Here is a 24200-nt window from a genome sequence, read left to right as displayed (position 1 = left end):
TAAAGCACATCTTTTAATGCCAGCCATGCTTCTGCTTTCTATAAAGAGCCCTCAGTGAGTCTCTTTTGGCCATAGGTTTAGAGTCTAACTCTGCCCAATGCCTTCCATCAAAAGAATCTCATGTCCTGCTTTCTGTGGTGAGTATTACATAAAGGAAGAGTTTTTGTTACATTTTCTAAATATAACAATAAACTTTAAACAAACTCTTCTCAAAATATACAACCCCCATTCCCAATATACCTGCCCCAAAAGGCACGCCTCCTCCGAGACGGGGAAGCGCCATTTCGCAGGGAAAGGGCAGAAGCAACACCATACGCACCCATGAATGTGTTCTCCGTATCAGAACACCTTCATGGAGAATCTACCTGTGAGAAAGCAAGCAGGGAAATAAACACTTACCCAGTGTTTTCTGGATGTCATTCTTGGCTGGAAGCAGAGATCCTCTAGCATCTAAAAGCACTTCAGCTGTTTTTTTCAGTTTCTCTACAGCAACCTGCTGACTTGATATCTGTCCTTGCAGAGCCTGGAGGATCGAATGCTTCAGTTATACTCAATAGTACTAAATGATGTATTTCTAATAAAAAAATTATTTTTAGTACAATAAGGTAATATTGGACATAGAAATCTTTTCATCATTATCAACTCACTCCAGAGTCCTTAGAAAAAGGCCAGTTATAAAGTGGTGTTAGCAAAGTCATCAACCAGTGAGGACAATATAAATTCAGTCTTGAAATAAACCACTGAGCATACGTTCATGACTCGTGGCCTGGTTCTTAATCTTGCAACCCTCTCCCCGTAACCTGAGATCTCCCTTCATCCCCCTTTCAGGGTATCATCCTGGATGAGACCCTGAGTAACCACCAGAAAACAAAAACAAAAACCAATCTAACGCCAAAAACAAAACAAAACCACCTTTAGGACTATTTCTGACTCCAGGTAAGGAAATAAGGATTTCGTTTCTATACAAAGTCATATTTATTTGCTTATTCAACAAGAGTTACTTAACATCTAACAAATTCAAAAAAATCTTGCTGCATTTGTGAAAATACAAAAGCAAACAGATACAAAGCTCACCCATAGGGATCATATGGTCTATATCAGGAACTCGTTAAGTGCTATTGGAAGCCGAGAGGGGGCTAAGTGCAGAGGGAAATGAGGACCGTTCTCCATGCTGGTGGTACTGGGCTGGGTCCTGAGGAAAGTATGGAAGGTAGAAGTAGGGAGGACATGTCCCTGCAGAGTGGACAAAGATAGGGACTGAAATATCACAGGACAGGGGAGGGTCCCAACCAGGTAGAAAATGTGTCTGGGTGAATAAAGAGCAACAGGACTGCCCAGCTAAAGAGGCTACATTTCATCCTGCAGCAATGGAGAGTTATTCAAGGATTCTGAGTATGGGTTGACAAGCTCAGAGCTGTGTTAAGAGAAGGCTAAATTAGTAGCACTGTGCGGGATATATGACATGAGTAAGAAATGAAGCAGAGAAGCCAGCTGGAGCAATTTCAGCAGGAACAAAGGAGAGAGCCCCTTCTGGGCTGGGAAGACAAAACTGGTTACAAAGTTAGGGAGGGTCTCTTGATAACTGGTTATCTAAAGCTGTGCTTTGAGATACAGTAGTCACAAACTACATGGAACTTTCAAAATTTAAAATTAATTGAAATCTAATAAAATTCAAAATTCAATTCTTCAGTTGTCCTAACCATATTTCAAGTCCTAAGTAGCCAAGGGTAATGAGTGGTTACCATGTTGGGAGACATTACAGAACATTTCCATGGTCACAGAATGTTCTACGGGATATCACTGCTTAAGGAGGCAGGAATAAGGAAAAAGAAGAGACAAGAGAAGCATCCAGTGTTTTTGAGCCTAGGCAATAAATGGAATTCATAAGCAAAAGTGGGAGCAAGTTTAGGAGCAAAGGAGAGTTTAGGAATTTATGACTTCAAAGAGCTCTTAGGATCCTCACATAGAAAGAAAAAAACAAACAAAAAAAAACCAGTGAAGCTGGAAGTGGAATGACTCTGAACACAGGCTAGAACTAGACATAAAGCTCTGGAAGCCAAGCCCCACAGCAAGACCGCCAGAGCTGCAGGCACTAGAGGAGGAGGCCAGGCGGAATCACGAACAGGATCTTAGATGTATGTGCTGAGAAGGAAAAAAGAACAGATGTCATCAAGGAGGTGGAAATGGGACTGGAATAATTCTGTCCCCAGAGGTTACAGGAAGAGAGAAAATGGAAAAGGTTAACAATGCTGTTTGCTTCAGAAAGGATACCGGAACTCTGGATTTGCTGAATTGAGGCCCCCACTTCTCTAAGTACATGTGGCTCAACAGTTGCAACAAAGAGACAAGAGGTAGAGGCAAGAACCACAGAGTCTTCCAGAAGTCTGGCCCCGCATTCCTAACACCTCTGACGCATCTATGTCCAAAAGGGCTGTCCAGCCAGGCCCCGTGCCTGGCTTTCACTTCACTGGAGCTACTCAAGCTCCTCTTTCAGTCTCACACTCGGATTTCAAATTCAAATTCCCATATGCCCAACTGTAGATGAACTCATCCCTGGCCATGGGCCCAGGTTTCCAACTGCCTCTTGATCATTTCCATCTGGGTGTAAACAGTCACCTCCAACTCAAAACACTGAATCTGAACTCATTATCTCACCCCTACACCTGCACTCTTCCTGCTATTGCAGCTCATGACCCAAGCAGTAACTCTGAGCTTCCTTCGGGACACCCCCTCAACCCTCCTTTCCACATGCAAATCCACCACCGGGCCCTGACAATTTTACCTGCTTAACGTGTTTTTAAAAGCAGGCTGCTGCTCTGTATTTCTGGATCATTGCACTCAACTGAGAAAAGCATCCTACCAAGCCCCCTGCCTCCAATCTCTTCCCCAACGTAGCTTCCCCCAGTGTGTTCTACCTACAATACATTCCTGGACCATATCGCTCCCCTCTTTAAAATCTTTCAGTAGCTTCCCATTGCTGTTATAAAAACAACAGATTTGAGCCTACAATGACATCTATCCCTTAATTCTACCTTCAATCTCATCATCTTCCACCTCCTGTTCCAAAAATGTCCAAAAACACAGTTGTTTCGTAACTATTTGCTCAAGCTAGACCCAACATTTAACATCTCTATATGTTAACCTTCTCACGCTACCTATCCCCCCATCATCCTGAGCCTGGCTCTTGTTCACCCATTAACAGTCAGCTGGGAAACCCCCTAACTTTCTCTTTACCCCTAGTTTGCAAAAACTCCCCCCAGGGGCTCCCATAAGTACCCTGTGAATAATACTGGATTTGTCTCTTAAACTAACTTCTTTGAGAACAAGGAATTTATTCTACTCCACTTCCTTTTCACTGCCCTGCACAGTGCTTGGGACACTGAAAAAGTTTCTAAAAGAAGTAAATGGATGAAAAGTAAATAAGTAAAAACATCAGATGTAAGATCCCAAAAGATCCTCTTCTATTTCTGCCTTCATTTCAGACTAAAACAAATGCCTACAGCCAATGGCAAATATTTCCTCAACTAATTTTCAGATTCAAGTAATTTAAATGACGTACAGGCAGCCCATATATGTCAAAAGGCCCAGCAAGCTATGGCCGAAGTGGGATTTGTGATCTGTGTACCAGATCCTAAAACTGTCCCAAGAGGCCAAAGACTCTGTATCAGAGTGGATCTGTCTAGGAAAATCTTTTACAGGTTTAGTTACAGGACAATTCCTCATGACAGGAACTCTACCTAGAACCAGGCTGAAGTGGGACTTCAGCCACAGACACAGTTTGCTGGCACTGCATACTTATTTAAGAGATGAAATAAGGTTATGAATACCTCCAAAAAATTTTTTTTTAGAATATGAGTTCTCCAAGGGAAGAGGCAGAGTTTTAACACCTTTGTGTCTTCACAAAGCCTAACAGTAGGCCTAGCACATAAACGTCTACAGGATAGATACATGTGAAAGTCAGCGTGGTTCTACAAAATGTTCAGTACCAACGTCGGCCCGACCTATCATCCTAAAACTTAGAAATGGATCACAAGAGAAGCACTTTTTTCTTCAACTCTTCTTTTCAAAACATCCCATGCCTTTTTCTCTCCATAATTACATTCAAGTCAACAATTATTAATCCCTAACATGTATCAGGTTATAATTTAATGAGGGCAGAGGTTTACAACAGAGCTTCAGAATAAAATTGCAAATTGAAATATGTACCATATGTAGTTTTTAATGGATTTCAATGAAATCAAAACATAAAGAAGCATCTACGACAAGGGGCTACTGAGAGATTATGACCTTGGTCTCCTCCCCTGGACCAGAAAAGTGTGAAACTTATAAAGGGCACTTGTCCAAGACACAGGAGACACCTGGCTTACAACATCCCTGAGCTCAGTGCAAATGTTGACACTGTCAGTCAACATGACCTAGCTCCACGCCTAGTCCCGAACCTAGGCCTCTAAACTGGTCCCCAAATCCTGTCTTTCTGTGCCTGGTATGGAACCACAATGTTTTTTGTCCATGGATCTTTCTGGAAGCAGAGCTTAGAGTCATTACAGTTCAGTTCAGTGGTATCAGAGTGCTGACAACACAGCTACCAGTCCTTTGAATAATAACGCTAATAACAATGTGCTATTGGACAGTAATGTGTCAAATGAACCAACTTGGATACCCCCCGAGTTACATTTATTATCCAACAGAATATGCTAGTTTTGTAAGTGTAGAGAAAACTGAATTTTCTGTGGTAGTCTTATGTGTTTATATTACTGCTGAAGAAAAATAATTTTTAAATGTTAATAAAAATGAAAGAAATGAAAAGTGCCCAATCCTCCTAAAAATGTATCCTTGCTACACACTGAGATCATCTGTGAGGAAAATAAGAACATATGCCAAGAACAATTTTAATTGCACATTTAATTTTTAAAATTACGCTGTGGCTTAGTTAGAATTAATTCTCTTTTGAGATGTTGCTCTCCTCTTCAATGTTCCTTTGGCTGCCTGATGACTAGAAGAGTCTTCTTCCCGCGGCCCATACCAAAAAAGTTTTCCTCTGTTTGACAATTAATCCAGGTATTGGTTTAACTTTAAACTACAGCATCCTTTTGGGTTCTTCTTTTTCTTTTAGCTCTAGTTATAGAAAAATTACTTTCATATAAGGTGGACTCAGTTTCCTGATAAAGACCTTAACTTAAAATGTGTTGTTTTTAGAGTATACACCTTCCTGTATTAAAAATACCTGACTTCTTAACTAAATGTCATGTAGACAATCTTAATAATTATTTTAAGCTATTGGCAATTTCTACCAAAATTTTGGCCTTTATGCCACAGTCTGTCCTCTGCCCCTACCACATACTCTGTTCTTGGACACGTAATCAAGTGGGACCGGGAAACTTAATTAAGACAGACTTGTTCTTGTGCTTGTGGAAAGAATATACACAAACAAAAAGGCCCAGGACTGGTAACACACACCCAAAGGAAGGAAGCCACCCCGGGAGCCCGCGCCCCCACTGGGGTGCCCACCTACAGCAGGACCTCTCCCTGGAGCCTTAGGTGACACTGGGTAAACGCTGCAGCCCAGGAGAGAAGCAGTACCCTCCATTCTAGGCTACGACTTCGCTTTCTTCCAACCACAGGCGGCCAGTCTCAGGCAATACCTAATGTTAAGCTCCCTTGACAAGGCACCTGTTTTCCCTAGTAACAGCATGAGAATGGTTTCTGATTCTGTAACTCGCAGATGCAGCTGAATTCTGGAAGGCAGCTGTCTAACTGGCAATAATGTGATGACCTCCTAGCAATGGCAGCAATGACTGCTACCCACCTGCTAAAAGGAGACACAGAACTGATTTATGAAATGAAACTTCCAAACTCAAAATCATTGGTCATATGGAACAGGAGCAAAATACTTCAAAAATGATCTCCCACCACATTAAGATTCTAAAATGTGCTTTAAATTAAGATAGACTCTCTCTGCCATTGTGGGTGTGCTGAGAGTTCCTCAATTATTCAAGTCTGACATCAAGCCTGCACTTCTGAAGGAGCGGGCAGACTTCTTGAGAACTGTGCCAGGCAATAACGGCAGTTTATGCCTCTAAGAATCATGGGGACCCTCAACAGAAACACCAGTCCTGGTCCTCAGAATGGAACAATGACATCCCTTCCTCCTTTCCACATGTTCATTCTTGAACACACCCTTATTCAGTACCACCTTTGGACCACACACAGTCTTGTAGGTGCTGGAGAGATAGCAAAGAACAAAAGAGAGAAAACACCTGCCTTCATGGAACTTACTTCCAATGGAGGAGAAAGACAATGAACAAAATAAGTAAGTATAAAGATACTTATTTGGTCAGGGCAATACAGATTTTTCTTTAGAGAGGAGGGAGTGGTGGGATGCAAGCCATAACAGCAGTGTCAAACCCATTCACAACAGTGGAAAACACAACCTCATTAGAAAGAGAAATTAATGGACTGTGAATTAGAAAGAGAAGTATGTTTCCCATCCTCTGTTCCATTTCCAAAGTAAAACAATCACAAAAGTGTGGGGGAGCAGAATGCTTTCAAGACAACCGAAGGGCTGGATCGCTCACTTTTCTCTCTCTGTCTCTCCTTCTCGGTCTCTTTCTCTTACCTTGGTCTCCTCTAACTGCCTTTGCAGATTTTTAGGGTCCACAGCGATGGGTTCAGATAAGTGTTTGCTCGCTGTGACCTCACAGGCCTGGAGCCCAGAAAGGAGTCCACATGAAGCTTCTTCATAGTGTTGATATTTATCCACCAGGTCTTTAAGGTTATTCCCAAGGACATTGCACTAAAAAACAATAAAAATGAAAACTCAGAAGAAATGAAGGGTGGGGGATTAAAATCCTACTGTATATGTGTTAAAAACCATAGGACCTACGAGTTAGGCAATTTGGAAAACACCAGAGTTCAACCAAAGTTAGGGAAAAATGATAGGACTAAGATATTTTTCTTCATGTGAAGAACCATCTTCAAAAAGTAACCATAAAAACAAAGAGATAGTCCTAGATTTATACCAGTGCAAAAACACGTTTACAGGGCTGGGTCTCATCACCGAATGGAGAATTCGGGTATCAATCGCCAAGGGAACTAACCTACCAGACACATTCCAAGTTTTATATACCACATGGATAGCTATGTATTTGATGGAAAAGTTTTCAAAGTACTTTATAAATCACTTCTATGTCACCCAAGACTGAAGTTGCACAAGCAGGGCAAATAATCTAAAGCAGAATGGAGCAAAGGCCAATAATCAATGATGCTCCTCAAACCATTTGTGCGACTTGGTTAGTCTGTTCAGCTTATACTGTGAGGAAGGAAATGTCTTAGTTTTGTGGGTTTTTTTTTTTTTTAAACAAAAGCCTTCTGCTTATGCACAAGGAGAAGCTGAAACAGTCTGTTAACTGGGAAGCATTACAATAACGTACTGATCAACCACACCTGCAAAACAAACAAGTGTGAAGGGAAAATGATCTGACGTGAAAGTTTGGTTCCAAGGCTGAGAGGCTGCAAATCAGCAAGCCACGCTTCAGGTCCGGAACTAAAACACAAACGCCACCTGGTGGTCAGATCGGATATTGGCGTTTTAGAGTTAAGGCCGTCTGGAAACCACTCGCAAAAAAACCTAAATCGATACCTTGAGGCTCCTAACTTTCAAACATGTTTGCTGAGGTAAAGCAGATGAGTAAGAAAGAGGGAATGAAGATGAAACCACCTCATGTCCTCTGCTTCAGTTCTTCGATTTCTCGCTTCTAATTCCAAAAACCAAAGTGGAGAGGACAGAGCGAAACTATAGTCACAGGCTAATCTCCCCTTAAAAATAAAATTACCTTCGAGTAGAGAGACCTGAACCGATCGGTGGCATGATCCAGTTTGCCCTGGACTTCTCTGTGGGTCGCCGAAGTATCGATGCTTTCCTGGGCAGCCTTGCCACTGCCGCTTCTCCTGCTGCAAGATTTGGCCGCTTCTAACACTCTGTTTCCAGAAATCGTGATGTACCTCAAGTCCCCTTTGTGAGAAATGACATCCTCTGAGAAACTCTTCTGCCGCTTCAGCTTGGTCAGCAAGCCGCCGAGGTCGTCTGCGCCTGCCTCCAGGTTTTCCAGCTCCTGCTCTGACTGCTGCAGCCAGTGCTCGAACTCGCTGTAGTCGGTGTCAAACTTCTCCAGTTCCTCCTGCAGAGAGTGAGTCAACTTCATCTTCCTCTCCGACTCGGCCAGCGCGGCTTCATAATGTGCTTTCAGTTCCTTCATGTTCTTCTGCAGTTTCTCTTTCTCCTCGGGAGACAGATGGTGGCCCTGTGTATCAAGCAAGGCTTGTGCAGCCTGCGTGGCCACGAGGACGGCCTGGTGCTGAGAGGCGATCTTCTCGTGTCGGGCCTGCGTGAGAACACATCAGCCGGGAGGTCAGAGCTGTGACAGGGTTACACAGAGGAGGCTGTTGGGGTCCCCCCAACCCCAGTAACCTCAGGATGGACAGACTTAAATGAGCCACAGGCCAGTGATTGGATTCTCATTGACCTCATCAAGGTGCAAAGTATTTCCCTCATGTGGGCGCATTTCAGAAGAGCAGACTTGACCATTCTAATTTCATTTTTATGGAGATTTTCTAATCTTTTCTAAAACAGCCCTTAGATAGTCACAGAAGATAAGTACTGATTTTCAGAAGTTTGGGGAAAACGTGATGAATATCTCTTCCAATTGAAAGACAAGCACCTACAGTCTGATCTCATTCTAGTCATTGCTTCCTGACAACCATCCCGAAGGGACTGCTCCTGTCTTAAGCTAATTACTGAGCAAAGAAATACAACATTTTTATTAAGAAATGATCCTGAGAAGACACTTAAGGAAAAAGAGAATTTGTTAATTTGAAGGCTATAAAAAACACTAGGACAACAATTAAGCAAGAACAATACACCTTCGGAGAAGCCCAGAGAAAGTTAGAGGAACATACACAATCAAAGGGAATACTGGAGCTACAGGGCTTCACTGGGCCTCAGCTTCCTACATGAGGAAAAGGGAGACAATAAGCCCTACACATCCTAGGTTTGCCGACACAAGTACATGAGATCATGCGTGCAGACTACTTCCTGGCAAGCCCGGCACATGCCAGGGATTAAAATCCACTCTGAAAGCAGAGAACAGGTGCGCAGAGCTACTGCGTCCTCAACATTCAGGGCAGCTGGGCGGTGTCAGGTAGCTGGAGTCTCTTTCTCTCCAGCCACAGCAGCTGCTTCCATTCACACCAATATCCATACAACTATGGCAAAAAAGGTAAGAATCCTTTTAGGTAATTTCCAAAACTTCTCATAATGGTTTACAGGGAGCCAAGGTAATGATAACATTACTTACCTCAGAGCTCTCTATTTGGTCCACTCCCAACCCCACTCCAGGAACTCCAGTGTCTCAAACCACTACCTCCACCCCCACCTCGTGAGGCACATTAGGGGCTTTTTTCCCCAGGTCTTCTCATCTGGTAACAGCTCTTCCCTCAGGTATCTCTCGCACACATCCCCTCTAAGTCTTCACACAAATCTCATCGTCTCAGGGAGACCTGCTCAGAGATGGTCCTATTTAATGCTGATAAGTGGTTCCTGACCCCATGCTCACCCACCCACACCAACTCAACTTCTTTCTTTTTTTTTTTTTTAAAGATTTTATTTATTTATTTGACAGAGAGAGATCACAAGTAGGCAGAGAGGCAGGCAGAGAGACAGGAGGAAGCAGGCTCCCTGCTGAGCAGAGAGCCCGATGCGGGACTCGATCCCAGGACTCCGAGATCATGACCTGAGCCGAAGGCAGTGGCTTAACCCACTGAGCCACCCAGGCGCCCCTCAACTTATTTCTTTTAGCAAAAGATCATCACCTTCTAACATCCCATATTGTATAAAATTTGGTTATTAATAAATAACTATCATCCTCACTATCCTCACAGGCAAGCACCATGGCAGGCAATGTATTTTGCTCACTGGGAAATCCCAAGCACCTAGAACAGTGTTAGCACCAAGGGCTAATAAGAATAACTATGCTATGAAATAAACAGGACTGAGAAGCATTGTTGTAGGATACTGTTCACTTACAAGTCTGATCCCCATCAGTCAGCTGAGAACAGACTCATGAATATTTGTATTCTGTCTATAACAATGCCTGCCACATCATGGACACATGATATTTTTGTCCAAAGAACTTTTCTCCCACAGACTATGTCTTTGACATTTGAGCTATAACCATAGACTGCCCTCCAGTGGGTCCTCTGCACATGGGAGGTTAGACAGACATATGGAACACCTTATAAATGATCTGATCCATCCCCTTCCTTTTATAAATGAGGAAATCTGGGTTGAGGGAAGAAACCATGTGGCCTAGGACATGTGGCACAACTAGAAAGTACTGGAAACAGAAGCTCTGGCCAGGCCCTTGGGCTGTCTCTGCACTCGGTCAGGACATTAGGAATTCCTAAAGCACTTTCAGAGACCCATATCCTTAGAAGCAAAAAGATCAGAAGGCAAACATCATGCTGTGGCTAAAAACAAGAGCTTTCCTACAAGGCCTCTTTATGTTTGAATCCACCCACTGGTATTTTCACTCGTTGGGTCAAGTTGCTAACCTTTCCTGACTTCTTTGTAGCTGACTCATTCCTAAAGGAATTCATTAAATTTTTCATTTTAAGAGATAATTACGATAAGGTTCTGGAATAGCCCCCTGGAAACTATGAATACAATAAATACTTCCACTCTTCTTCTGGTTTGACTTATATTTCCTAGACTATAAAAACCTTCTATTCCAAGGACTCCAAAGACAAAGACATGGAGGAAAACTCCCAAAACTGCAAAGGGGCCTCCAGTCCAGTCATCTGATTTTGTGACAACAAAAGCCACATGCTGAAATAAATTGATCAGTTATGTGACACTCTGAAAAAGGTTTTCAAAAGTTGCCTCTGCTCCGGCACTAGATGTGTACACTTGGACAAGTGACTTCACTTCTGTACGTTCCAGTTTCCCCACCTGTGAAATGAGAATGTAGCCCCCGGCTTCCGAGGGAGCGGGGGGCCAGGGGGACTCAGGGTGTTCAGATGGGAAGAGCTGAGAAAGGAGCCTGCAGGGTCCACCATAACTGTTATCTATTTGCTATTAATTAATACCAGCTATCATTATTTCTATTAATTCCTCACAAATTTGCTCCCATTAGAAGAATGCCACATCTCGTGACTTAGTTCTCATTGTTTCTTGCTTAGAGTTCTCACAGCAACTTATATCTGACACAATGATGCACCTAGAAAGTGGGACTTTATTGTCAGTGGTCATTAAGGTTTCAAGAGAGAACTCAGGTGCCCCATTTCCACAGACCTAAGATACAGAATTTGACAATATCACTCTGTTTAAAACAACAAACCTTAACTTTCTGGTACTGCTGGTTCAGATTCTCCTCAGTGGTTCCAACTTGTCCATCAACAACAGTTTCCAACAGGTTACCATTAACCTCATCCTCCTCTTCCATCACCAACGTGCCATCGCCTTCTTGAAAATGAGTTCCGTTCTGTTCGATGACCTGTCTCTGTTTGACCTCTGCTCTGTCAGAGTCTTTGTCCACGTTGGACAGCCAGTCCAGAAGGTTTTCTATTTTGGTTTTGCTCTCTTCCAGTTGCTTCGCAGCCGCCACCTGAAGAGATGAAGTTCACAGGAGGTATTCTATATGCTGGCTGAGGCACTAGTTTTAAGACATTCCAAAAGTAAATATTTAAAATCATTTAAAATTAGAGTGGGGATACTAAAAATGGACACACACTGAAAACTGAACACAGTGAAATTAAACCTTAGAGTCACAGGTAGTTACTGGGCATTCTGAAATTTTAACTACAATTGATGTCCTTAAAAAGACATTCTGAGGGGCGCCTGGGTGGCTCAGTGGGTTAAAGCCTCTGCCTTCAACTCAGGTCATGATCCCAGGGTCCTGGGATCGAGCCCCTCATCGGGCTCTCTGGGCAGCGGGGAGCCTGCTTCCCCCTTCTCTCTCTCTCTGCCTGCCTCTCTGCCTACTTGTGATCTCTGTCTGTCAAATAAATAAATAAAATCTTTAAAAAAAAAAAGACATTCTGAAATTTTAACTACAATTGATCAAGTCTCATGCATTTCCCAAGTAGAAAGCCTGACAATCCCACTTAAAAAAATTTATTTTAAAGTTAAAACGAGTTTTTCAAACTTTCTATAATATTTGGCCAATTATATGACTGGAAACCCATCATTCTCGTCTCTGGTACTAATCATTGCTTACTGGCACCTGATACCACTTAAAACTTCAAGTAGCTATTACACTAATCATCTTCAACAAAGCAACAGTGTACCACATATTGGAATGAGGACCTTTTCAGTTTCTTCTTTGATTGCTGTTGTCACAACTTTATCCAGCTCCTTTTTGGATTGTTCTGCCTTTAGATTAAGCTGTTCACACTTAAACTTGGCTTCATTGAGTTTTTGCTCAATCAAAGCTTTATCTTCTCGTGATAGCTTTTCGCCATTCTCTTTTAAGAATTTCTCCGTATTTTTCACTATTTCTGCCAAAGCCTGTGCACTTCCTCGCATATCTTTCTGTAATTCCTTATAACACAAAAGAAAAAAAAAACTCTTATTAAATATTACCTATTTAATTCTTTGAGAGCTGTAATTCTAAAACGGAGTGAGCAGAGAAGAATCGAACACTTATTTATAGGTTGAAAACGCATAGTCAATCTGAGTTGGTTTACTTAAATCACAATATTTAATTTAATGTGAACTCTCAAACAGCATTAAAGAAAGAAAGTGTGAGATTTTCATGTTTCCAAAACATAAAAATTTATGTTTCAGAACATGAACTTAAGAAGCATGTAGGTGGCTCAATTGGTTAAGTGGCTAACTCTTGGTTTCAGCTTCGGTCATGATCTCACGGTCCTGGGATCAAGCCCGGCATTGGGCTCCACACTCAGCGGGGAGTCTGCTTGAGGATTTCTCTCCCTCTGCCCCTCCTCCTGCTCTGTCTAAAATAAATAAATAAATCTTCAAAAAGAAGAGAAAATAATGAATTTAATAATATAATCTATACAAATTTGCACACACCAGATATTATCACACTATATGAACACATTTATAGGAGCTTTTAAAGACATGACACTACTATTTATTCAGTTTCTAAACATTTATTTTTTTTTAATTTTATTTTTTATAAACATATTATTTTTATCCCCAGGGGTACAGGTCTGTGAATCACCAGGTTTACACACTTCACAGCACTCACCATAGCACATACCCTCCCCAATGTCCATAATCCCACCCCCCCAACCCCCTTCCCCCCATCAACCCTCAGTTGTTTTGTGAGATTAAGAGTCACTTATGGTTTGTCTCCCTCCCAATTCCATCTTGTTTCATTTACTCTTCTCCTACCCCCTTAACCCCCCATGTTGCATCTCCTCTCCCTCATATCAGGGAGATCATAAGATAGTTGTATTTCGCTAAGCATGATACCCTCTAGTTCCATCCACGTCGTCACAAATGGCAAGATTTCATTTCTTTTGATGGCTGCATAGTATTCCATTGTGTATATATACCACCTCTTCTTTATCCATTCGTCTGTTGATGGACATCTAGGTTCTTTCCATAGTTTGGCTATTGTAGACATTGCTGCTATAAACATTCGGGTGCACGTGCCCCTTCCGATCACTACGTTTGTATCTTTAGGGTAAATACCCAGCAGTGCAATTGCTGGGTCATAGGGTAGTTCTATTTTCAACATTTTGAGGAACCTCCATGCTGTTTTCCAGAGTGGTTGCACCAGCTTGCATTCCCACCAACAGTGTAGGAGGGTTCCCCTTTCTCTGCATCCTTGCCAGCATCTGTCATTTCCCGACTTGTTCATTTTAGCCATTCTGACTGGTGTGAGGTGATATCTCATGGTGGTTTTGATTTGTATTTCCCTGATGCCGAGTGATATGGGGCACTTTTTCATGTGTCTGTTGGCCATCTGGATGTCTTCTTTGCAGAAATGTCTGTTCATGTCCTCTGCCCATTTCTTGATTGGATTATTTGTTCTTTGGGTGTTGAGTTTGCTAAGTTCTTTATAGATTTTGGACACTAGCCCTTTATCTGATATGTCATTTGCAAATATCTTCTCCCATTCTGTCAGTTGTCTTTTGGTTTTGTTAACTGTTTCCTTTGCTGTGCAAAAGCTTTTGATCTTGATAAAATCCCAGTAGTTCATTTTGCCCTTGCTTCCCTTGCTTTTGGCGATGTTCCTAGGAAGATGTTGCTGCGGCTGAGGTCGAAGAGGTTGCTGCCTGTGTTCTCCTCAAGGATTTTGATGGATTCCTTTCTCACATTGAGATCCTTCATCCATTTTGAGTCTATTTTCATGTGTGGTGTAAGGAAATGATCCAATTTCATTTTTCTGCATGTGGCTGTCCAATTTTCCCAACACCATTTATTGAAGAGGCTGTCTTTGTTCCATTGGACATTCTTTCCTGCTTTGTCGAAGATGAGTTGACCATAGAGTTGAGGGTCTATTTCTGGGCTCTCTATTCTGTTCCATTGATCTATGTGTCTGTTTTTGTGCCAGTACCATGCTGTCTTGATGATGACAGCTTTGTAATAGAGCTTGAAGTCCGGAATTGTGATGCCACCAACTTTGGCTTTCTTTTTCAATATTGCTTTGGCTATTCGAGGTCTTTTCTGGTTCCATATAAATTTTAGGATTATTTGTTCCATTTCTTTGAAAAAAATGGATGGTACTTTGATAGGAATTGCATTAAATGTGTAGATTGCTTTAGGTAGCATAGACATCTTCACAATATTTATTCTTCCAATCCAGGAGCATGGAACATTTTTCCATTTCTTTGTGTCTTCCTCAATTTCTTTCATGAGTACTTTATAGTTTTCTGTGTATAGATTCTTAGTCTCTTTGGTTAGGTTTATTCCTAGGTATCTTATAGTTTTGGGTGCAATTGTAAATGGGATGGACTCCTTAATTTCTCTTTCTTCTGTCTTGTCGTTGGTGTAGAGAAATGCAACTGATTTCTGTGCATTGATTTTATATCCTGACAGTTTACTGAATTCCTGTACAAGTTCTAGCAGTTTTGGAGTGGAGTCTTTTGGGTTTTCCACATATAGTATCATATCATCTGCGAAGAGTGATAGTTTGACTTCTTCTTTGCCAATTTGGATGCCTTTAATTTCCTTGTGTTGTCTGATTGCTGAGGCTAGGACTTCTAGTACTATGTTGAATAGCAGGGGTGATAACGGACATCCCTGCCGTGTTCCTGACCTTAGCGGAAAAGCTTTCAGTTTTTCTCCATTGAGAATGATATTGGCGGTGGGTTTTTCATAGATGGCTTTGATAATATTGAGGTATGTGCCGTCTATCCCTACACTTTGAAGAGTTTTGATCAGGAAGGGATGCTGTACTTTGTCAAATGCTTTTTCAGCATCTATGGAGAGTATCATATGGTTCTTGTTCTTTCTTTTATTAATGTGTTGTATCACATTGATTGATTTGCAGATGTTGAACCAACCTTGCAGCCCTGGAATAAATCCCACTTGGTCGTGGTGAATAATCCTTTTAATCTACTGTTGAATCCTATTGGCTAGTATTTTGGTGAGAATTTTTGCATCTGTGTTCATCAAGGATATTGGTCTGTAGTTCTCTTTTTTGGGATCCTTGTCTGGTTTTGGGATCAAGGTGATGCTGGCCTCATAAAATGAGTTTGGAAGTTTTCCTTCTATTTCTATTTTTTGGAACAGTTTCAGGAGAATAGGAATTAGTTCTTCTTTAAATGTTTGGTAGAATTCCCCCAGGAAGCCATCTGGCCCTGGGCTTTTGTTTGTTTGGAGATTTTTGATGACTGTCAATCTCCTTACTGCTTATGGGTCTGTTGAGGCTTTCTATTTCTTCCTGGTTCAGTTGTGGTAGTTCATATGTCTCTAGGAATGCATCCATTTCTTCCAGATTGTCAAATTTGTTGGCATAGAGTTGCTCATAGTATGTTCTTATAATTCTCTGTATTTCTTTGGTGTTAGTTGTGATCTCTCCTCTTTCATTCATGATTTTATTTATTTGGGTCCTTTCTCTTTTCTTTTTGATAAGTCTGGCCAGGGGTTTATCGATCTTATTAATTCTTCCAAAGAACCAGCTCCTAGTTTCGTTGATTTGTTCTATTGTTTTTTTGGTTTCTATTTCATTGATTTCTGCTCTGATCTTTATGATTTCTCCTCTCCTGCTGGGTTTAGGCTTTCTTTCTTGTTCTTTCTCCAGGGTTAGGTTGTGTACCTGAGACCTTTCCTGTTTCTTGAGAAAGGCTTGTACCACTATATATTTTCCTCTCAGGACTGCCTTTGTTGTGTCCCACAGATTTTGAACCGTTGTGTTTTCATTATCATTTGTTTTCATGAATTTTTTCAAATCTTCTTTAATTTCCTGGTTGACCCATTCATTCTTTAGAAGGATGCTGTTTAGTCTCCATGTGTTTGGGTTCTTTCCAAATTTCCTCTTGTGATTGAGTTCTAGCTTCAGAGCATTGTGGTCTGAAAATATGCAGGGAATGATTCCAATCTTTTGATAACGGTTAAGACCTGATTTAGGACCAAGAAGGTGATCTATTCTGGAGAATGTTCCATGTGCACTAGAGAAGAATGTGTATGTATTCTGTTGCTTTGGGATGAAATGTTCTGAATATATCTGTGATATCCATCTGGTCCAGTGTGTCATTTAAGGCCTTGATTTCCTTGTTGATCTTTTGCTTGGATGATCTGTCCATTTCAGTGAGGGGAGTTTAAAGTCCCCTACTATTATTGTATTATTGTCGATATGTTTCTTTGATTTTGTTATTAATTGGTTTATATAGTTGGCTGCTCCCACGTTAGGGGCATAGATATTTAAAATTGTTAGATCTTCTTGTTGGACAGTTCCTTTGAGTATGATATAGTGTCCTTCCTCATCTCTTATTATAGTCTTTGGCTTAAAATCTAATTGATCTGATATAAGGATTGCCACTCCTGCTTTCTTCTGATGTCCATTAGCATGGTAAATTCTTTTCCACCCCCTCACTTTAAATCTGGAGGTGTCTTCGGGTTTAAGATGAGTTTCTTGTAGGCAACATATAGATGGGTTTTGTTTTTTTATCCATTCTGATACCCTGTGTCTTTTGGTTGGGGCATTTAGCCCATTAACATTCCGGGTAAGTATTGAGAGATATGAATTTAGTGCCATTGTATTGCCTGTAAGGTGACTGTTATTGATTATTGTCTCTGTTTCTTTCTGATCTACTACTTTTAGGGTCTCTCTTTGCTTAGAGGACCCCTTTCAATATTTCCTGTAGAGCTGGTTTGGTATTTGCAAATTCTTTCAGTTTTTGTTTGTCCTGGAAGCTTTTAATCTCTCCTTCTATTTTCAATGATAGCCTAGCTGGATATAGTATTCTTGGCTGCATGTTTTTCTCGTTTAGTACTCTGAATATATCATGCCAGCTCTTTCTGGCCTGCCAGGTCTCTGTGGATAAGTCTGCTGCCAATCTAATATTTTTACCATTGTACGTTACAGACTTCTTTTCCCGGGCTGCTTTCAGGATCTTTTCTTTGTCACTAAGACTTATAAATTTTACTATTAGGTGATGGGGTGTGGACCTATTCTTATTGATTTTGAGGGGGGTTCTCTGAACCTCCTGGATTTTGATGCTTGTTCCCTTTGCCATATTGGGGAAATTCTCTCCAATAATTCTCTCCAATATACCTTCTGCTCCCCTCTCTGTTTCCTCTTCTTCTGGAATCCCAATTATTCTAATGTTGTTTCGTCTTATGGTGTCACTTATCTCTCGAATTCTCCCCTTGTGGTCCAGTAGCTGTTTGTCCCTCTTTTGCTCAGCTTCTTTATTCTCTGTCATTTGGTCTTCTATATCGCTAATTCTTTCTTCTGCCTCATTTATCCTAGCAGTGAGAGCCTCCATTTTTGATTGCACCTCATTAATAGCTTTTTTGATTTCAACTTGCTTAGATTTTAGTTCTTTTATTTCTCCAGAAAGGGCTTTTATATCTCCCGAGAGGGTTTCTCTAATATCTTCCATGCCTTTTTCGAGCCTGGCTAGAACCTTGAGAATCGTCATTCTGAACTCTGGATCTGACATATTACCAATGTCTGTATTGATTAGGTCCCTAGCCTTTGGTACTGCCTCTTGTTCTTTTTTTTGTGGTGAATTTTTCCGCCTTGTCATTTTGTCCAGATAAGAGTATATGAAGGAGCAAGTAAAATACTAAAAGGGTGGCAACAACCCCAGGAAAATATGCTTTAGCCAAATCAGAAGAGATCCCAAATCATGAGGGGGGAGAAAGGGGATAAAAAGAGGTTCAGAAAGAAAAAGAAAAAAAAAAAATCAATTAAAAAAATAATACCAATAAAGAAAAAAATATAAAAAGGAATATATATATATATGTATATACATATATATATGTATATATATATATATATATATTAGATAAACTAGTTAAAAAACGTTAAAAAAGAAAAGGGTAAAAGTTAAAAAAATTTAGCAGAAGAAGAAAAAAAATTGAAAAAGAAAAAAAAATTAAATTAACTGCAAGGCTAAAGAATCATGGGGAGAAAGCCATGAGTTCCGTGCTTTGCTTTCTCCTCCTCTGGAATTCTGCTGCTCTCCTTGGTATTGAAACTACACTCCTTGGTAGGTGAACTTGGTCCTGGCTGGGTTTCCCATTGATCTTCTGGGGGAGGGGCCTGTTGTAGTGATTCTCAAGTGTCTTTGCCTCAGGCAGAGTTGCACCGCCCTTACCCAGGGTGGTCTGAGTAATCAGATTGGGTTTGCTTTTGGGAGCTTTTGTTCCCTGAGCGCTTTCCGCTTTCAGTAGAGTTCCGGAGGGTGGGAATGAAGATGGTGGCCTCCCGGTCTCCGGCCCGGAGGAGCCGAGAGCCCGGGGCCCCACTCCTCAGTGCGCCCTCAGAGAACAGCGCCCAATTACTCCCGTCACCCTGGCCTCCGGCCACGCTCCGAGCTGACCGAGCCTGCGACCGGTTCAAAGTAACCCTGAGATTAGAGCTCACTCCTTGGCTCTGTCTCTGTAGCTGGCTTCCCCGTTCTAATACCTGTAAGCTCTGCGACACTCAGACACCCCCGATCCTTCTGTGATCCTGCGGGACCTGAGGCCACGCTGACCCTGCGTGGGCTTCACCCCAGTTAAGCCTCTGGAGCGATGTCCCTCAGCGGAGCAGACTTTTAAAAGTCCTGATTTTGTGCTCTGTTGCTCCCGTGCTTGCCGGGAGCTGGCCCCTCCCACCGTGGTCTATCTTCCCGTCGCTTTGGATTCACTTCTCCGCCAGTCCTACCTTTCAGAAAGTGGTTGATTTTCTGTTTCTAGAGTTGCTGTTCTTCTCTTCGATCTCCCGTTGGATTTGTAGGTGTTTGCAATCTTTAGATAAACTATCTAGCTGATCTCCTGCTACCTGAAGTAGTCTCAGCCTGCTACTTCTCCGCCATCTTGCCTCCTCCTCCAACATTTATTTTTTAATATATATCTATTTACTCAGGATAAAAACAAATTCTCCCAGTGAACTAAGATAACTTCTTCTAAACCCCAAGGCTCTCTAATATGCAATGTTTGCTTCTTTGCCACAGTTGCTAGGAAGCTCAAGATTAAGATGTCTCCTCAGCAGTTATAGCTTCCCTCCATCTAGATTTCTCTATGGAATTTTTCTCTTCTTTTCCTCCTTTATTTTGTGTTTTCATTCTCCAAATTATACTGTGTTTGAACTTTCGCAATATTTTTCTGTATTTTTAATTTAAGCTTTATCAAATCATTCTAAGTATTTGAATGGAAAGAGATACTACTTATTGAGCCACTACTCTGTGCCATTAACTGTGCTAGTCACTTAATTAACACACAGCATTTGCTTAACTCCTACAATCAGTGAGGTATGACCAACAAAGAAACTAAGGCTTGAAGAGGTTCTTTATAAAGCTAACAGTGTGGAGTATCTTGGATTTGAACCAAGAGCTATCTAGTTATCATGAGAATGTCCTTTCTCCTGACACCAAAATCAGGCTATCTTTACCTCTCTTTACTCTTTGTTCATTTGATGAAGAGGGACAAATTGTGGAGAAAAATGAAAGGAATAGGAAATTAAGAAAGAGAAAGAACCCAGACAAATGGCTATTATACAACTGAGTGAACTGGCCTTAAGGGGAGACAAGTTTTAACTCCTCACACAAGGTATTTCCATTAGCAACCTCCTTTATGGCGCCTTCCCTCAATATCTCACCAACACCAGTCAAGAAAATTATTGGCTTTCTTGAAGCTGGAAATGTAACTCTTAGTATCAAGTTGAAAGCTCACCTTGGCTCAGAATAGCTGACATGATTTGCTAATAATACTATTAGTATCAACAGAAAGCTGCTGATGCAAAACCAAATTTTACCTCCTGCTTGGACTGATACTTCTTTAACTCAATTGTGCCATCTCCAATCACGAAGGCTTCCTGGTGACCAATGAGGCGGTTTTCAGTCTGGGTGAGGAGATCGCATATTCCTTGGAGTTTCTCTTTGTACTCTTGCTGACGTTCTGCCACGATCTAAACAGGGCAAAATCAAAGCACCTTAGATGTGTGGTCATAAACTCACTATTGTGATTCCTCCTTATGAGAACACATTTTGCAAGTTCTGCACATTTTACGAGTTCTAACTGCAAAATCAGAACATATATTGCAAGTTTTTCTGTGTATGCTGTAAACATGATAGCAGTGGGGTACATATGGAGCAAGGTGACACAGAAAGTAAGAGCATGTCCCGTATACAAAGAAGGAGCTCATATTCGGATGAAACTGCTCAGGAGAATACTGGCCATGCATATAGGTAAGAGATGGAGCTTCTGACCCACAGGAAGGAACATTCCATGTTCTTAAGCTCTCGAAACCTGCGACACACACAATTAATTCTGCAAAAGGATACCAAAACAGAAGTTAGTTGTGGTTTGTCTGTTAATGTATCTGCTATGTGTACTTAGGTTATCATGCGAAAGACAATGCCTAGGGGCTTCAAGAAATAATAAAAGGAGCACTGCATGCAATGTTTTTACTTAATCACTATGCCTAATTCCACTGCCACCCCTCTGCTCATTATTGCTATTAGATGTAGCACTCTAATATAATTCACTCTATTAAGAGATTAATTTGGTAAATCAGTACTAATACTTGCACCTTTCCTTTTCCTACTATTTATACACTAGTTATGCATCTTATAGCCACTGATCATGTTTTCCTAGAAGCCTAACACATGCCAGGCAAGTAAAGTACTATGTGTTCTATAGTCATTCTTTTTTTAGTGCTCACAATACTACCAGGTAAGCACAGTTACTATTTCATATTTACCACTGAGAAAACCATGATTGAGCGATGTGCCCTAGGTCACACATGACTGAGAGTAGCTAGGAGGTGAGCTCAGCCACTCTGACTCCAGAGCCCATGCTCCATGCTGCTGTGCCCTCCTTCCTCCCAGTGGGAAAAGATACCTTACCCTTCTTTGTCCATATGTTCTTCAATTTATCGAAATCTGAGTGCATCCATATTTCCTACTCCCCCCCAAAAATCAAGACTCCCACTTGAAAACGGTGGTTTCAGGGAGTCATAAAAATTAAAATAAACTATAGCATTCTTGTGGAAAACAATATTCTTATATATTCCAGCATCTCTCCATTATACCCTGTCCACTAACTGCCTTTCCAGATCCTGGGGTATCCACATAACAGGTTTCACACAAAAGAACTAAAAACGAAGAATTCCAGCTCCACAAAGAAAGGCAAACCTTCTGATCATCAAAATCTTGTTCTAGTTGTAACAGAGCCTCTAGGTGCTCTACCCGGGCAGTTACTGATTCCTGCACATCAAGAAAACACTTCTGAGTGGTATTTAGGAGCCTCAGGAGTTGTTTGCTTTGGCTGGGAGACAGGTCTTGCGCACACTCAGAAATGAAGAACTGCACATCAAGGGCAGTACCCTCCAGCTGCACTTTGGTGTGTCCAAGGTCTTTTAACACGTTCTGTGAACAAAATAGTGCAAGTTATAAAATGGGAAGTAAGCCATAATATAAAACTTGCATTGACAATATTTAAAAACAAGGTTTTACTGACATGTTTTCATGATTCGGTTAGTCAAAAATCTATTCAGCACCTGATAGTGGATGGTAATGATGAAATTATTTAAATACTATGGTACTTAATATTATATGGGAAGACAATTTCTCTAAGAATTTTTTTTAAATTTCTCTAACTTACTAGTCTTCACTCTTACTCGAACTTTCTAGTCTAATATCTTTTTTAGAGAGAGTGTGCAGGAGGAGGGACAGACGGAGAAGGAGAGCATCTCAAGCAGACTCCCTGCTGAGTGCAGGGCCCAAAGAGGGGCTCGATCTCACAACCCTGAGATCATGACCTGAGCCGAAATCAAGAGTCGGATACTTAACCGACTGAGCCACCCAGGTGCCCCTCCTCTAAGAATATTTTATTCTTTTTATATTTAATATTTTAATACTTTAATCTTGCCTCCATATCACATTTAAAATGTAACTCTAACAAAAGATAAAAACCCAAACTTACATAGATTTGGCATGTTAAAGGGGAAAATAAGCATTAAAATATTACTTGTTAATATTTACAATATCCATGTAATTGTGGTTTCACATAAATAAGCCAATGGGGAATCTGAAACATAAATTCAATGAACTACAATTTCAGTTTTCTGACTCAGGCCAGGAGCCTAAACATCATTCATGAGGCATGCTATTCAAGTTAAGAACTATGATGTGCTTTTAAGACTAATTTAACAATTACATATTTATGTGACTAATACATGAATATAAATCTTAAGATGTCAGTGGTGGTAAGACACTGATAAGGCAGGCGCCTGGGTGGCTCAGTGGGTTAGGCCGCTGCCTTCGGCTCAGGTCATGATCTCGGGGTCCTGGGATCGAGTCCCGCATCAGGCTCTCTGCTCAGCAGGGAGCCTGCTTCCCTTCCTCTCTCTCTGCCTGCCTCTCTGCCTACTTGTGCTCTCGGTCAAATAAATAATTTAAAAAAAGACACTGATAAGGCAGTTGGGAAACATCAGAATGATAACCATAAGTTGTGATTATTTTATGGTTGTGTTAGTTATGAACAAACATCTCTTAGAGACAAGGAAAGAAATAATCCTTTCAGATTTAGCAGTCATGATTGTTCTTGTAAATAGTTGTTATATTAAACCTGGAGGTTTTTAAATGTACTTTATCTCATTTATTTTGATACTTGCCTTGAGAAATTCCAAACTTCTCTTCACATGTTCAGCGTCTTGTACATTCACAGTCTCAATATCCTTCATAGACTTGCTCTTCTCGGATATCCAATGTGAGAAAGACTCCAGTTTCTGTAGAAATTCTTCATGGGAAACTGCTAGTTTAGACTAGAAAATAAAATCATGTGTTCATTTCAATTACCAAATTTCAAATTCCTACAGAAACTGGCTCTGTTTCAAGGCCCTAGAAGTATTAATACAAAAAAGACTTCATCTCATGACTAAATTTTCAAATAATCAAATTTTCTTCAAAACTCAAATTCTGACTTGGCGTGAAATGCTTCGATGCCTACCATTTCGGAGTCAATCGCAAGCATGACGTGTTTCATTCTTTCTGAAGACACACTGCTGAGGGAAGAGAAAGCAGTCTGCAAATTTTGGTGGCTAGTCCTCAATTCCTCCAGCTGTCCGCTGGGGAAGTCACTGGGAAGAGACTCTAAAAACTCTTCTGCCAACTTCATGTCTTTTCTTAAAAGAACAGCAATTGGAGCCAATCCCAATTCAAATGTCTGCGAAAAACAGATATCCCAGAACCATTCAGTGAAAATACCAATCACAATCCATTCTAAATGTACGAGTAAAGCCCAATGCTCATTTTTCCAAATTAACACCAGCTGACAATCATTCGTAACAGGCAGTGGATAGTTCTTACCTCTAACTGTTTAAGTTGGTTCCTCAAAGCTTCCAGATTATTATCCAGAGACTCCTGGCTGTCTAAAGGGGGCTTCATATCTTGAAGTAAAGCCAAATACTCATGCATTTTGATGTGTGCTGTGAACACTGCTGTAATTCAGTGGAAAACTAAACACAAATTTGGACATTTTAATTCAATAGCCTTTACATTGTTTTTTAAAGCAA

At 41.0% G+C, this 24200-nt stretch overlaps 1 protein-coding gene across 1 annotated transcript in view; it reads right to left on the bottom strand.

Moving 5' to 3' along the window:
• Positions 1 to 24200, bottom strand: part of DST (dystonin) — a 487169-nt gene that overhangs the window by 112851 nt on the left and 350118 nt on the right. The window contains 11 exon segments of the mRNA XM_047733080.1: positions 400 to 523; positions 6617 to 6793; positions 7833 to 8381; positions 11394 to 11660; positions 12362 to 12595; positions 20439 to 20591; positions 21820 to 22053; positions 23301 to 23450; positions 23636 to 23851; positions 23995 to 24107; positions 24110 to 24143. Coding sequence (XP_047589036.1) covers positions 400 to 523; positions 6617 to 6793; positions 7833 to 8381; positions 11394 to 11660; positions 12362 to 12595; positions 20439 to 20591; positions 21820 to 22053; positions 23301 to 23450; positions 23636 to 23851; positions 23995 to 24107; positions 24110 to 24143 — 2251 coding nt within the window.

The sequence above is a fragment of the Lutra lutra genome, chromosome 6 (genome assembly GCF_902655055.1).
Source record: "Lutra lutra chromosome 6, mLutLut1.2, whole genome shotgun sequence".
Taxonomy (NCBI): Eukaryota; Metazoa; Chordata; class Mammalia; order Carnivora; family Mustelidae; genus Lutra; species Lutra lutra.
Note: the sequence above shows the minus strand (reverse complement) of the source record. Positions and strands in the feature narration are given on the sequence as shown.